Source organism: Manis javanica, chromosome 5 (assembly GCF_040802235.1).
Source record: "Manis javanica isolate MJ-LG chromosome 5, MJ_LKY, whole genome shotgun sequence".
Classification (NCBI taxonomy): domain Eukaryota; kingdom Metazoa; phylum Chordata; class Mammalia; order Pholidota; family Manidae; genus Manis; species Manis javanica.
In genome coordinates this window covers 27,572,344-27,586,726 of record NC_133160.1, presented here as the reverse complement: position 1 = coordinate 27,586,726, position 14,383 = coordinate 27,572,344, and the positions used below count along the sequence as shown (strand labels likewise).

The window sequence follows — 14,383 nt, the reverse complement described above, 5'->3', positions numbered from 1 at the left end:
CAGGGTCTCACGATGCAGGCTCCTTTGAGAGTTCCATGTGATGGACAGCTGAGCTCAAGGCCCACTGATGGTGTGAGCTCAGTCATGAGTGTTGTTGTTGAGAAACATTTGAGAAAATATGCAGGATCATGTAAAAATGAGCCAATAATGGTTTCCCTCCAGGAGCAGCAGGTGGAGAGGAGCTGAGGGTGTTTCAGCCTGACAGGTCAGTGTCGGTTGCAGCCGGACAGACGGCCACTCTGAACTGCACCCTGACCTCCATGCTCCCCGTGGGGCCCATCGAGTGGTTCAGGGGGACTGGACCAGGCCGCCAATTAATCTATAGTTTCATGGGAGGAGGAGGCTACTTCCCCCGAGTAACAAATGCCACAGATGCTACAAAGAGGGACAACACGGACTTCTCCATCCACATCAGTAACATCACCCCTGAGGACACCGGCGTCTACTACTGTGTGAAGTTCCAGAAAGGGACGCCTAATGTGGAAATTAAGTCAGGCCCAGGCACTCGGGTCACTGTGAGCGGTGAGTCCAGTGTGGGCCTCCTCTGGGCCCTGGGGTGGGGCAGCCCGTCAGTAGGAACGCCCTCCATTCTTTGAGCAACACTGAGGAGCAGCTGGGCACTGGGAGTTCATATTCATGAGCTGCTTTCCCTCCTTGCACAGCTCAGGGAGGCTGGGGCCTGGAGAGGCCGTTGTTTGCTAAGGCCCCCTGCTGGTGCACGGAGGGGAGTCTGTCCCCAGTCTGCTGGCTCCACAGCCCCTTGTGTTTTCCAGTCCCGTCCAGCCCTTTGGTCCAGGGCTGAGGGAGCAGAAGCGTCAGTGACTTGCAGGCCTCCCGCTGCCTCCAGGGAGCCCTACATACACAGGGCCCAGGCTCCTCTTCCCAGAGCACTTACTGAGCTCCTGCTGTGTGCCAGGCCCTGCTCTGAGCACTAGGGGGGAGCAGTGAGCAGGGCAGGCCAGGCTCTTCCCCGTGAAGCCTCCCTTCTCCCTCCGAGGAGGAATCCCGCTGGGCAGGCAGGGGGACACTGTGTGTTTATTTCATCTTCACAAATGTCACACTGAGAAGAAATTCCTAAGAGGCACAGACTCCCTGTTTAGGCTGATGCCCTGGGTGGGGAGATGCCAGAGTTGGGCATTTGCTAACAGCCCTACTCACTGCACAGATGTGGTGCGTCATACGTCAAAGTGGAGAAAGCACTAACCCTGTCCCGTGAAATCTTCTATTGTCCTGTTCTTCTGCCAAAGGCATTTCCTTAAAAATACTGGGTTGGGGGTGTGGAGGGTGGAACTGGCTTTACCCCCGGGGCACACAGCTCTGTGATGTGCTGACCCTGCTCCTGAAAGCGTGGCTCAGTACCCTGAGGATGGTCAGAAATCTTCCCCCAGCAGCCTGGGCCAGCTCTGGGCAGGGAGCGTGGATGGAGCACATGGGCCCCATCCAGCTGCGCAGCCCTGTGGCTCCGCTGGCTGAGGGTGAGGAAGGGAGGCATTTCCTGGGGTGAGCTGGGCCCCCTGAGCACAACTCGTGTTCCAGACTCAGGGTTGGGGGCCCACATCCCCCTTATTGCTACAGGGTCACCTGGCCTGGGCACTGGCAGGTGACTGCTCCCTGTAATGGCTGAAGTCAGGATCAGAGGGAAAGGGGAGGGAGGTGTCGGCCCTGAGGGTGGGGCGCTTTCTCAGCTGTGGACATGAGACTTAGGGGCCCAGGACACCCCCTGGAACTCAGTGGGGTGAGGAGACAGCCCCTCCCTTCTCACAGCCTCGGTTTTCTCACCTGTGAAACGGGGATACCATGGCCTCCTGTTAAGAGAGTTGGGTAGAGTTGGGGTGCTCTGTCTGAATCACCCAGCACAGAGTAGGAGTCCCCAGATGGAGGTGTTACTTCAAGGTCGTGACCCAGCTGCCTTTGCTGAGCCTCCATTTCCTCAATTGGAGGAAGTGGGCAGTCACACCAGCCCTTTGTGGGAACCTATGAGTTGCAGGGCCTGGGAGCAGACCCCCTGGGAGCAATGGTGCTCTCACCCAGAGCTGCGCCCCTGGGCAGGTCTGATCCCCTTGAGGCCTCAGTTTCCCCATCTGTGAAGTGGTGATAGTCACAGCTGCTTTTCAGGGGGCCGGTGGTGGGGGATGGGGAGGGACTGGATAGCATGTACAGAAGCCCTGGAAATGGTGGTAGTTGGGTCTTTCTGGGCATCAGTGCCCTTGGTTGGGAGCCTGGGCCAAGCCCCACTGCCTGGACTCCCATCCCAGCCCTGCTGCTTCCAACTCTGTGACCTCTGACCAGTCTCCACACTGGGCCTTGGGGTCCTCATCTGTCCATGACTGTCCCAACCTCACAGAGCAGCTGCCAGGATGAATGAGGGGATGGATACATGTAATCCCCTAATATGATCTTTAATGGAGTATATATATCAATGTTTCCCTAATTTATTTTATAGCTGTTATCGTACACCAAAACTGGTTTTAATTCATTTGTAAATGCTTGTTGGAATTTTCCTGTGAAACCATCTGGGCCTCAGAATTCCTTTAGGGATTTGAAAAAGAATCTGAATAGTTTAATGGTATTCAAATTATTCATTTTATATCAACTGAATAGCCATAGAACGTGCATTTTGAGAAATTTGGTCCATTTTCTCTAACTTGCCAAATTTCTTCCCTGGAATTATTCATAATATTCCCTTTTATCCTTTTGCCGTCCGTAGGATCTGTAGTGATATCCCCCTTTTCATCTTTGAGATTGTATATGTGTCATTTCTCCTTTATTCTCCTTGTCTTGCTAGACATTCTTCAATTTTTCCGATCTTTTGAAAGAGCCCTCTTTTTGTTTTCAGTGAATTTCACTGTTGTTCTCTGTTTCAATTTCGATGATTTTTCTCTTTTCTTTAGTATTTCCTCCCTTCTGCTTGCTTTGGGTTTCTTTTTGCTCCTCTTTTCTTTGTGTCTTTGGGTGGGAACTGAGATGCCTGATTGAGAAGGTTACTTTTTCTAATGTGGCACCCAGTTCTCCGTCTGTCCCTGGGGAGGCCGGGAAGGGGAACCTAGGCCCTCCTGGTGCTGAGCTGCCTCCAGGCCTCAGGGGCCCAGCCCTGGGCCTCCTGTCCCTCCTCTCTGAGCCCTCCTATGCCTGTGGCTGGAGCCCCTCCTGGGGTCAGAGTGGCACTGAAGCAAAAGAACCAGCTGACCCTGTCTCTGCTCCGTCCCCACCAGGCTGGGGTCCTGATGGCCAGCCAGCAGATGAGAGATCCCAACTTTGCATTTTAGAGTTTGCCTTCCAGAGCACTCCCAGACAAACTAGTTAGGTCAGTTTCTCTGGAAATAGACTCTGAAATGGTATAGAATGTGGGGAGTTGATTGTGCACGCTGCCAGGTTCAACATGCCAGAGGAGTGAAGGAAGCAGGACTGAATACAGTGCAGCACGACCAGTTTGTCCCCACCGAGCTGCAGAGCCAGGAGGTAGCAGAGTTCCTTAAATGGGCAGGAGGGGCTGAGCCTGTGTACTCCCAGCTCAGCCAGTGCTCTGATGTGGACCAGGGAGCCACTCGGCTGAGAACTGCTTCCTCCGGTGCCCCCAGGAGCAAAAAATGGTGAGGTCTCCACTCCTTCCTAAGGAATATTTTATTCACAGAAAATTAATTCATTATGTTTAGTTACTTAATTTTAAGAGCAAAAACTGCTCATTGTAAAAATGCAAAGTATCAAAAAGTGTGCTTTGCCAGGTCTGACTTTGTGTGTTCAACAGAAAGGTTTCAGCTGATGTCTGCCTTGGAGAGGTGGGCTGGATGGTTTATCAAACCTCTCCTAAGCAGGAGACCCCGTTTCCTTGATTCACTAGGGTGTTCTCCAGCCACATGAGAGTCAGGCCACCCTGAGATGAGCTACCCTCAGCTCCTGAGCACTTGGATCGTGCGGCCCTGCCCCTGGTGCATGTGAAGCAGGGTGGCCTTGCAGCTCTACAGCCGTGAAACCTGCCCTTATTCCACTCAAGTGTCCCATGATCCTGAGAGGCTGGACTTGTCTTGCACCAAAAGACAAGACTGTGGACTCTACCTAGGGGGCAACAGTGATGGAGTTCCTTGGTTTAAATCCCATGAATATTGCGACCCTCCCTAAACTCTTTGGAACTCAATTTCCTTGTCAAATGAGGCTATAGCACTACTGTCCCTATAGGGGTGGAGGACAAAGGTAGTAAGCAGGCACCACACTTCCAGGTCACTGGACAAGCCTGAAAGCCTGAGAAAGGGTGAGTGCAAGGGATCTCTCACCCTCATTTCTGCCTCTAGCCTGGGCCCATAATAGGGTACAAGAGTTTGAAAGCATTGATGGGCCCAGGCAGTCTCAGATGGAGTAAGTGGAAGCCCCTGGAATAGACATATTGAGCCCTTCTAATGCCTCCTCCTGTCCCTTGATTTCCAGGCCCAGAGCCACCTCCTCGGCTCCTGGTGGCTCTCCTCCTCGGCCACAAGGTGCTGCTGGCGATCGGGGTCTTTGCCATCTACGTGCACAAGATGAGGAGGGCCTGACTGTAAGTTGGGGACAAGGAGGTCAGGCCAAGGTCTGTCCCAGAATGGGCAGGGTCACAGGAGGGTCAACCCAAGGTCACACAGGGTCAGTGACCTCGTGGTGTTAAGGGAAGGTGACCTACCTCCCTCAGTACCTCAGGGGCCTCGGGGATCCCTCTCAGAGGTTCCCAGCTCCCAGGAGTGGAGGCCTGTAGGGGAGAAGAATCAAGGATTTCATAGGGGTCCACAGAGTCCCAGGGCTTCTGGGCAGAGGGGGCTGCATGACGGGTGGCCAGGGGTGTGGTCCCCTTGGAGACCATCTCTACGTTTTGTGAACAGTGGGGCTCCATGGGGCAAAGGCGTCCACATTTGAGAGAAATGCTGAGAGACGTGTATCAGCTGCCCTGAGAGCTGTGCCCACTGTGAGCCTCCTTGTGACTCAGTGAAGGATAGGAAGGCTGAGGGGCACCGTGGGAGGAAGGCTGAGGGGCAGAGTCCCGTCTCAGGGCCTCCTGTCCTCTCAGGACAGGCTTCCAGGAGGGGGACAGCCCAGGGACATTTCTTGAATGATGAGCACAAAACTAAATGGAATCATGTTTCCCACAGCGCCTTCCTTCCCCACCTGCTGCCTGCTGCCCTCCATGCCTCCTGCCCCCTTCCTGCCCTGAGGGGCCCAGCCAAAGACAAGGAACAGACAGAGGCCTCCACAGATTCTCCTCCCAGTGCCACCCACCTGGAAGCCCTGCCTGCCCGCAGCTCCTGCTCCTTCTCAGAGACCCCAGTGTTCCCAGGGCTGGGGCCCCATTCCTGCTCCTCTCAGAAACACACACACACAGAATCCGAAGTTACCAGCTCCTCATTACCCCACCCTCAGGACTTCAGTGTGATGGGCAGGGACAGTGAGGACAAGGAAGGGGCAGTGCTGCTGCGCATTCAGGCCCTTCACCCGTTGTCATGGGCATGGGATCTGGGGGAGGGGAAAGCTATGCTGTGCCCACAGCGGTAGCATTGGGTACAGCAAGCTCGCCTCGAAATTGTGGCTTTGATTCAATAATAAATATGACTTTTTCCCATCGTTTTGGTTGTCCTTTAGAGATATTATGTAGCTGAGGTGCAGTAACATCGCTGAGGTGAGAATTCCTGGAGGATATTTGAGCTGGGAGCTGGGAAACGGAGTCCTGTGTCCCCGGCGGCACCGTCTGGAGCAGAGTTAGCCCTGCGGAGCTGGCGAGGGGGTCAGGGTGCGTGTCCTCACCCAAATGCCACACACGCTCACTTTTCTGTACTACCTTTAGTAAACTGTCTCCCATCAATGTTTTTTCAGTTACTATATACCTTGAGGACCATTTCTAGAGACTTTAGGGGATTTTAAAAATAGACATTCAATAAATATGTGTTGAGTGGATTATTTCCTTTCTATTTGCCTGATATTAAAATATATTTCTTCTGTAAAATGATACTTACAGAAAGTGTGAGGCTTTTTGAAAATACATTTCCTGGAGAAAATTAACTATGTAAATATGTTTGAAAAATGGTGTTGACCACAATGTGCAAGTTCAGGAATCTCTTGACCAAATGATCCACAGGAGACGATAACACTCCTGTGACCCATCAGATCCTGAGGGGGGACATGCCCCCCATCCCTTAGATGACACAGAGCTTACAGGTTTCCCCTCTGAGATCTTGCAGACAGAGTCCTGGATGAGTGATTAGAAAACACATTCTGGCTTTATGACCTTGACCAACTCACTCAAAGTCGATGAACCTATTCTCTGCTCGGTAAAATGGGAATAATGCTGCCTCAAAGGATTCTGGTGACACTAAATGAGGGAGCCTTCTGTGAAAGCACACAGGTTCTGGAACATAGTCAGCGAAGTACTTACTTTTCTTAAAGACGTAAAGAAAGAAGTACTTTCTTTACTTAATTTATTGATGAGTTTGTAGCATTTAAGCTCTGCAGCCCTGCGATGGTGATAGTTTTCCCCAGGGCCTTGTTTCCCGATAATGTTACCAACCATTTTAAGAAACAACTTTCCCCCTTGGAGACTGGCACCTTTGTTCAAGAATCCCTTTACACACAGCAAATGTGATGTTTTTTTCAATATTTGGCACACTCTGCAGACCATAAATAGGGCAACTATAATATCATGAGTTGAGAAAAATAAGCTTTTTAGAAGCATTCATCAGGTTTGGCTCACAATGGCAAACTGGGAGCCTCCTGAACTCGCCTCCCCAGCTGGGAACATACAGCTACAAATGGAGCAGTTCCCTTGGAAGAAACCCCAAAGCTAGCTGAGCGACTCCTTCATATTGGATGAACAAGAGGAAACCCAGACTGAGAGAGAATCTGGCAGCGAACCCTGCCCCCGGCACAGCAACATTCAGCCAAGAGGGGCCGCACCCCTCCCCGCTTCTCCTTGACACACGAAGGGTTTGGATGCAGCATCTAGTCCCTCAACTTTTAGGACTCCCTGCTGAGGGATGCTCCTCCAAACCAGGCATCTGTGAGAGCTGGTGGGGCTGTGTCCCTGAGACCCACAGACCAGAACCAAAAAGCAGTTCTTAGCAGCACGTCAGGTCATCCCTTAGCTACAAACCCAGGGCTCAGCTTGGAGGCAGCAGAGACAAGGCCCACCTCCCAGGCTTGGCCTGAAAGAGGCCTGTTTACACATCCCATATGAGGGAGCCAGAGGGTCAGACTCCTGATTTAATACAACTTAGGGGCAACAGTCCTATCTGGAGACCAGGGAGGCCAACAGGGCCTGTACACACACACCCTGTGCCCTCTGCAGGCTCCAGCTTTGCCTTGCAAGGAGCTCCTGCACATGTCTGGCACCCCGGCTTTTGTTGCCGTCCTGGGACGTGCACCTTGATTGCCTCGCTCTGGTGGCCAACAAGTCTCCTCCCACCACCTTGTTCTAAATTCTGCAATTTGTAGGAATCCACAAAGGACCCTAAACTGCAAAACAATCTTGAGAAAGAAGAACAAAGCTGGAGGCATTACACTGCCTGATTTCACACGATACTACAAACCTACAGTAAACAAACAGGTACATTGATCAGTGGAACAGAGGAGAACCTGACCCACACGCATGCGCTCAATACACTGACAGCAAAGGAGGCAAGAATATACATGGGAAAGGACAGTCTCTTCCATAAATGGTCTTGGGAAAACTGGGCTTGGACCAGTACTTTACATCATACACACAAATCAGCACAAAATGGATTAAATATTTGAATGTAAGACCTGAAACCATAAAACTCCTAGAAGAAAACATAGCGGTAAGCTCTTTGACACTGGTATTAACAGAGGCAAGGGAAACAAAAGCAAAAATAAGTAAATGGGACTTTATCAAACTAAAACTCTGCACAGTGAAGGAAATAATCAACAAGAGAGGAAGGCAAGCTACTGAGTGGGAGAAGTAATTTGCCAATCAAATAACTGATAAGGAATTACTATCCAAATATATAAAGAACTCCCAAAGCTCAATAAAAACAAGAAAAAAAATCCAATTTAAAAATGGACAGAGCAGCAAAGAAGTAAAAAGCTAACCTTTTCAAACAATATGGCTTCTCTCTCACTTACCAACTTTACATTTCCCTGTATGGCCCCGGAAGATGACTGGTTAGCCAGAGACGGGTAAGATTCCTCAAGGGAGGAACAACCTAAGACAGGCACAGTCACAGGGGGGCCATCAGGTGAGAAATTGGGGATCAACAGAGGTGAGGCTCAGAACCTCACCCCCCCTGCTTTGAGAGAAATCTTCTGCATCCGTGGATGTTTTGCTGCCCTTGTCTAGCCTGGATTAATACTTAGTCCATAGGCACACACCTGATCATCTGATCATCTACATTTGCCCTCTTACAGCACTAAACTATGTTTTCTACCTTTATCTTGCATCTACCTACCACTTCAGCATTTTATTAAAAATAAAAATAATAATAATAATAAAGGGAGAAATGTGGGATCCACATATAAATCAAGTACAAAAAACAAACGAATATTCATATTTGACCTGATTGTTTACAGGTCATATTGCATGATCAAAACCGAAAGTTTCTGTGATGACTGCCCTTGTACTGTTCACCATGTAAGAATTTATTCACTATGTAAGAATTCGTTCACCATGTAAGAACTTGTTCGTTATGCTTCAGAAGATTAGACACTGACGAGAATTAGGCTTGAGATGGATTAATGATTGTACATTGAGCATTGACCCCCCCATACTGAATTTTATTGTTGTTAACCATTTTATCAATAAATAATGCCCTCTCAAAAAAAAAAAATGGACAGAGCAAATGAATATGTAGTCTTTCTAAAGAAGACATATGGATGGCCAACAGGTACATGAAAATTTGCATAACTTCACTCATCATCAGGGAAATGTGAATGAAAACCACAGTGGGATACCACCTTACATCTGCTACAATGGCTGTCATCAAAAAGACAAGAACTGACAAGAATACAGAGAAAAGGGAACATTTGTACACTGTTGGTGGGAATGTAAACTGGTGCACACCCTGTGGAAACAACATGGAGATACCTCAAGAAATTAAAATAGAACCGCCATGTGACCCAGCAATTCCACTTCTAAGTCTGTCACCAAAGGGAACAAAATCACTTCCTGAGGAAATCTGTGCTTCCGGGATCACTGCAGCATTATTTACAATAGCCAAGACATGGGAGCAGTCCAAGTATCCGCAGGTAGACCAATGTAAAAGGAAAATGTGGTTACACACACACACAGACACACACAATCAGATACTATTCAACATGAAAAAAGGAAATCCTGCCATTTGCAACAAGGATGGGCCATGACAGCATTACACTAGGTGAGGTAAGTCAGAGACAAGTACTTATGATCTAAATTATATGTGGAAACTAAAAATCCAATCTTATGGATACAGAGACTATATGAGTGGTTGACAGAGACGGGGGATGGAGGGTGGGGAAAATAAGTGAAGGTGGTCAAAGGATACAGACTTCCAGTTATAAGAAAGTAAGTTCTAGGGTGTAATGCACAGCCTAGTGACTAGTTAACAACACTGTGTGTGCATTTGAAAGCTCCTGAGAACACATCTTACTAATACTTATAGAAAGCCCACATCACAAGAAAAACCTTGTGACTGTGTGAGGTAATGGATGTCAACTAAACTTATTGTAGTGATCATGTGTAATATTTACATACATCATATCATTACATTGTACATGTGTTATAAATTAATCCAATGTTATATGTCAATAATATCTCAGTAAAACTGTACAAAGAAAGCTAAACCCATGGCATTCAAAAGATTGTACCTTTTTGTCCATCTTTGGTATTATTCCTTAATATTCTGCTATGAAATGATAAAGCAAATAAGAGTTGTTTCTTTTTCCTGTAATTAATAAAACATGCAGGTACTAAACTACAAACTGGGAACATACCCTACTGTTTCCAACTGACCGAGGCCAGTTCGGCCATGCCCAGCTAGGAGGTTCTTTTACATAGATACAGGTAGGCTCACAGAGTTGAGACAGGAAAAGGCTCCAGGGTTCTTCTGCAGAACTTTGCCACCAAGTCATATGTTCCAGTGACAGAGAGTTACAGTCCAAATGCTGTCACACATGAGAACATTTGCAATGAGATATGCACCGGTCATAGGCCCAGTTCAGTGAGTTTAGTGAAAGTGAACCTCTCTCTCCCTTTCCAGTGCTCCTTTTGTTTTTTAATAAGAAGAACTGTATTTAAGTGTGCAGTTCAGGACTGTTAATTACATTCGCATCATTCTGAAATAGATCCCAGAACATTCTAATCTTGTACAACTGAAAGTGGATACCCTTTGAAGAATTCCCATTCCCTCTGCCTGCAGCATCTGCTAACCACAGTTCTGCTGTCCGTCTCTGTGAGGGTGACTGCTCCTGAATTTCTCCTGTAAGTAGAGCTGTAGAATATTTGTGCTTTTGTGTCTGGCTTTTTTCACTTAGCTCAATGTCCTCAGGTTTCCTCCGTGTTGCATCCTGGGACAAGATGGCCAACGTGGAAAAGGAAGGAAAGACTAGGACGGCCTCCATCAACCCCTGCACTCGGCCACCCAGGCATCCTTCCATCCCAGCCGGAGAGCCCTCCACATTCACACTCACCAGTCGTGCACTTCCTTATGCAGACATCTGCTAACCAACACCTACATCCTCCCTGGGGAGGCCCTGGTAAGATGGACCCCATCCATACTCTCGGCTTCCCAGAGTGGATTTCCTACAAACAGCTGTCTGTTTCCTCTGGGCTGGGTCAGGTGCCCTTGCAGAGAGCGTGTCTCGGTTTTCCCACTCCTCGGACTTGGTGGCCATTACTTGACATGTGCAGTGATTCTACCCACAGAGCGTGCATCTCACCTGGCTGGAAAACTGCCATATGTTCACGGTTGCTGAGCCACCCATGCCCAGGCAGAATATCGATTGGACCTTCAGCCTGGGAACCTGCAGTTGGTGAATGGGTCTGTGCGGAGGTCTGAGCATGTGCTCAACTGTAAGGTGCAGCAGGAGGCCCAGCCTCCCACCTGAACCAACCAAATACTGTCGCCCGCAGCCCACAGCACAGCCAGCCCATCTGGAGCCCAGGAAGCTCACATCTCTCCCTGTGTCACCTGGTCACCTCTGATGCCTGAGAGGATTTCAGCCGGCACGGGGAGCAGCGGAGACTTGCTTATCATTGAAGTCCTGCCCAGCTTAAGGGTCCATGACTCCTTAAATAATCAGTGCTTTCTGGACACAGCCTCATTAGATGTGGTCATCCTGAAAGAGCTTTTAGTTCAGAGGAAACAGCAGTCTTGTAGTTCTACCCTCCTGAAAATTCCCGAGAGGGAGTTCAGCTTATATCCTTGCTTACTGGTGATGCTGAGATGGTCATCCGCAATGCTCTTGTTATAATATAAAGTCAGAAAAAGCTATCTTCAAATTTAGTTACATTGATATACCTTTGTAAACTTAGGCAACTGAGCCACTCAGAGACTGAGTTTATTCATCCATAGAATAGTGTGTTGATATCAGCCTCCTAAGATTTTATAAAGGTTTAAGTTAGATGACCACAAAACCTTAACACACAAGGCTGATTGTCTGGGCTGGTTCATTTATGGCAGATGTTCAAATCGTAACTTACTGGGTTGACAGGGCCTGCCGTCGAAGTTGAACAGTCTGAAGGGAGGCGTGGAGCTGAATATATGTACAACTCACTCTGAGAGGACGCCCCACGTTTGGGCGCCTGATGTAATGTGCCACTCATCTTCTTTGGGTGAAGTGAGAGAACAAAAAACACAGACAACACAGACAGAAAGACAATGGCTGCAGCCCCGATGTGGCACAGCGCCTTTATTTTAATACTGCCTTTCTCGGACCTCAGCCAAGTGCTATACTCATCTTTCCCTTCTCAGGGGAGGCAGGCCAGAAGCAGGGGCAGTGTTTTCACACATCCTCAAGGTCTCCCTATTTTAAGAGTGAGGAGTCTTAGCTCATCTTCGAGGACAAGATATGTTTTTGTGGGCAGATAACTTCCAAGGACTGCACCGGCTGTTCTCAAGCTTGTGCTTTCCCATGCTGCATTCAGACATGGGGGAAGGTGCTTTCCCATTCTGCCTGCAAACATGTGAGAAGACAAAGGCCGTCCCCAACATTTAGTTGACATCCATCACCTCACACAGCCACACAGTTTTTCTTGTGATGAGAGCTTTCTATTAGTATTAGTAAGATGTGTTCTCAGGAACTTTCAAATGCACATAGGATGTTGTTAACTATAGTCACTATGCTGTGCATTACACCCTAGAACTTCCTATCTTATAACTGGAAGTCTGTATCCTTTGACCACCTTCACTTATTTTCCCCACCCTCCATCCCTGTCTCTGGCAACCACTCATATAGTCTCTGTATCCGTGAGATTGGATTTTTAGTTTCCACATATAATTTAGATCATAAGTACTTGTCTCTGACTTACCTCACCTAGTGTAATGCTGTCATGGCCCATCCTTGTTGCAAATGGCAGGATTTCCTTTTTTTATGTTGAATACTATCTGATTGTGTGTGTGTGCATGCGTATGTGTGTGTGTGCATGTGAAACCACATTTTATTTTTACATTGATCTACCAGTGGACACTTAGTCTGCTCCCATGTCTTGGCTATTGTAAATAATGCTGCAGTGATCCCGGAAGCACAGATTTCCTCAGGAAATGATTTTGTTCCCTTTGGTGATAGACTTAGAAGTGGAATTGCTGGGTCACATGGCGGTTCTATTTTAGTTTCTTGAGGTATCTCCATGTTGTTTCCACAGCGTGTGCACCAATTTACATTCCCACCAACAGTGTACAAATGTTCCCTTTTCTCTGTATTCTTGTCAGTTCTTGTCTTTTTGATGACAGCCATTGTAGCAGATGTGAGGTGGTATCTCACTGTCGTTTTCATTCGCATTTCCCTGATGATGAGTGAAGTTAAGCAAATTTTCATGTACCTACTGGCCATCCATATGTCTTCTTTGGAAAGAATATGTATTCATTTGCTCTGTCCATTTTTAAATTGGATTTTTTTTCTTGTTGTTATTGAGCTTTGGGAGTTCTTTATATACTTGGATAGTAACTCCTTATCAGTTATTTGATTGGCAAATCACTTCTCCCACTCAGTAGGTTGCCTTCCTCTTGTTGATTATTTCCTTGACTGTGCAGGGTTTTAGTTTGATACAGACCCATTTACTTATTTTTGGTTTTGTTTCTGTTGCCTCTGCCGTCAGATCCAAAAAGAAACTGTTATTACCAGTGTCAAATAACTTACTGCTGTGTTTTCTTCTAGGAGTTTTATGGTGTTACATTCAAATATTTAATCCATTTTGTGCTGATTTGTGTGTATGATGTAAAGTACTGGTCCAAGTCCAGTTCTCCGAAGACCATTTATGGAAGAGACTGTCCTTTTTCATGCATATTCTTGCTTCCTTTGCTGTCAGTGTATTGACCGCATGCGTGTGGGTCTGTTTCTCCTCTCTTTCACTGATCAATGAATCTGTTTACTGTAGGTTTGTAGTATTGTGTGAAATCAGGCAGTATGATGTCTCCAGCTTTGTTCTTCTTTCTCAAGATAGTTTCTCGGTTAAGGGTCCTTTGTGGTTTCCTACAAATGGCAGAATGTAGAACAAGGTGGTGGGAATGGGCTTGCTGGCCACCAGAGCCGGGCAATCAAGGTGTGTGTCCCAGGACGGCAACAATAGCCAGGGTGCCAGATGTGCAGGAAGTCCTTGCAGGGGGATGCCGGGGCCTGCAGGGGTACATAGGGTGTGTGTGTGTACAGGCCCTGCTGGCCTCCCTGGTCTCCAGATAGGACTGTTGTCCCCTGGGTTGTATTAAATCAGGAGTCTGACCCTCTGGCTTCCTCCTTTGGGATGTGTAAACAGGCCTCTTTCAGACGAAGCCTGGGAGGTGGGCCTTGTCTCTGCTGCCTCCACGCTGAGCCCTGGAGGGTAGTTAAGGGATGACCTGATGTGCTGCTAAGAATGCTAAGAACTGCTTTTTGGTTCTGGTCTGTGGGTCTCAGGGACACAGCCCCACCGGCTCTCACAGATGCCTGGTTTGGAGGCACGTCCCTCAGGAGGAAGTCCTAAAATTTGGGGCACTAGATGCTGTGTCCAAACCCTTTGTTTGTCAAGGAGAAGCGGGGAGGGATGAGGCCCCTCCAGGTTGAATGTTGCTGTGCCAGGGGCAGGGTTCACGGCCAGATTCTCTCTCTCTGTGGGTTTCCTCTTGTTCATCCGATATGTAGAAGTCGCTCAGCTATCTGTTGGGTTTCTTTCAAGGGAACTGTTCCATTTGTAGCTGTATGTTCCCAGCTGGGGAGGTGAGTTCAGGAGGCTCCCAGTTCGCCATTGTGA

General features: G+C 48.1%; 1 protein-coding gene across 7 annotated transcripts in view; it reads left to right on the top strand.

Annotated features, from left to right (window-relative positions):
* The window catches only part of LOC108404558 (signal-regulatory protein beta-1-like), a 196,509-nt gene that overhangs the window by 97,595 nt on the left and 84,531 nt on the right, over positions 1–14,383 (top strand). For 5 of the 7 annotated variants that reach the window (XM_073236829.1, XM_073236834.1, XM_073236833.1 and 2 more), the window contains one exon: positions 163–522. In XM_073236829.1, coding sequence (XP_073092930.1) covers positions 163–522 — 360 coding nt within the window. The other 2 variants (XR_012131502.1, XR_012131501.1) reach the window with 2 other exon arrangements.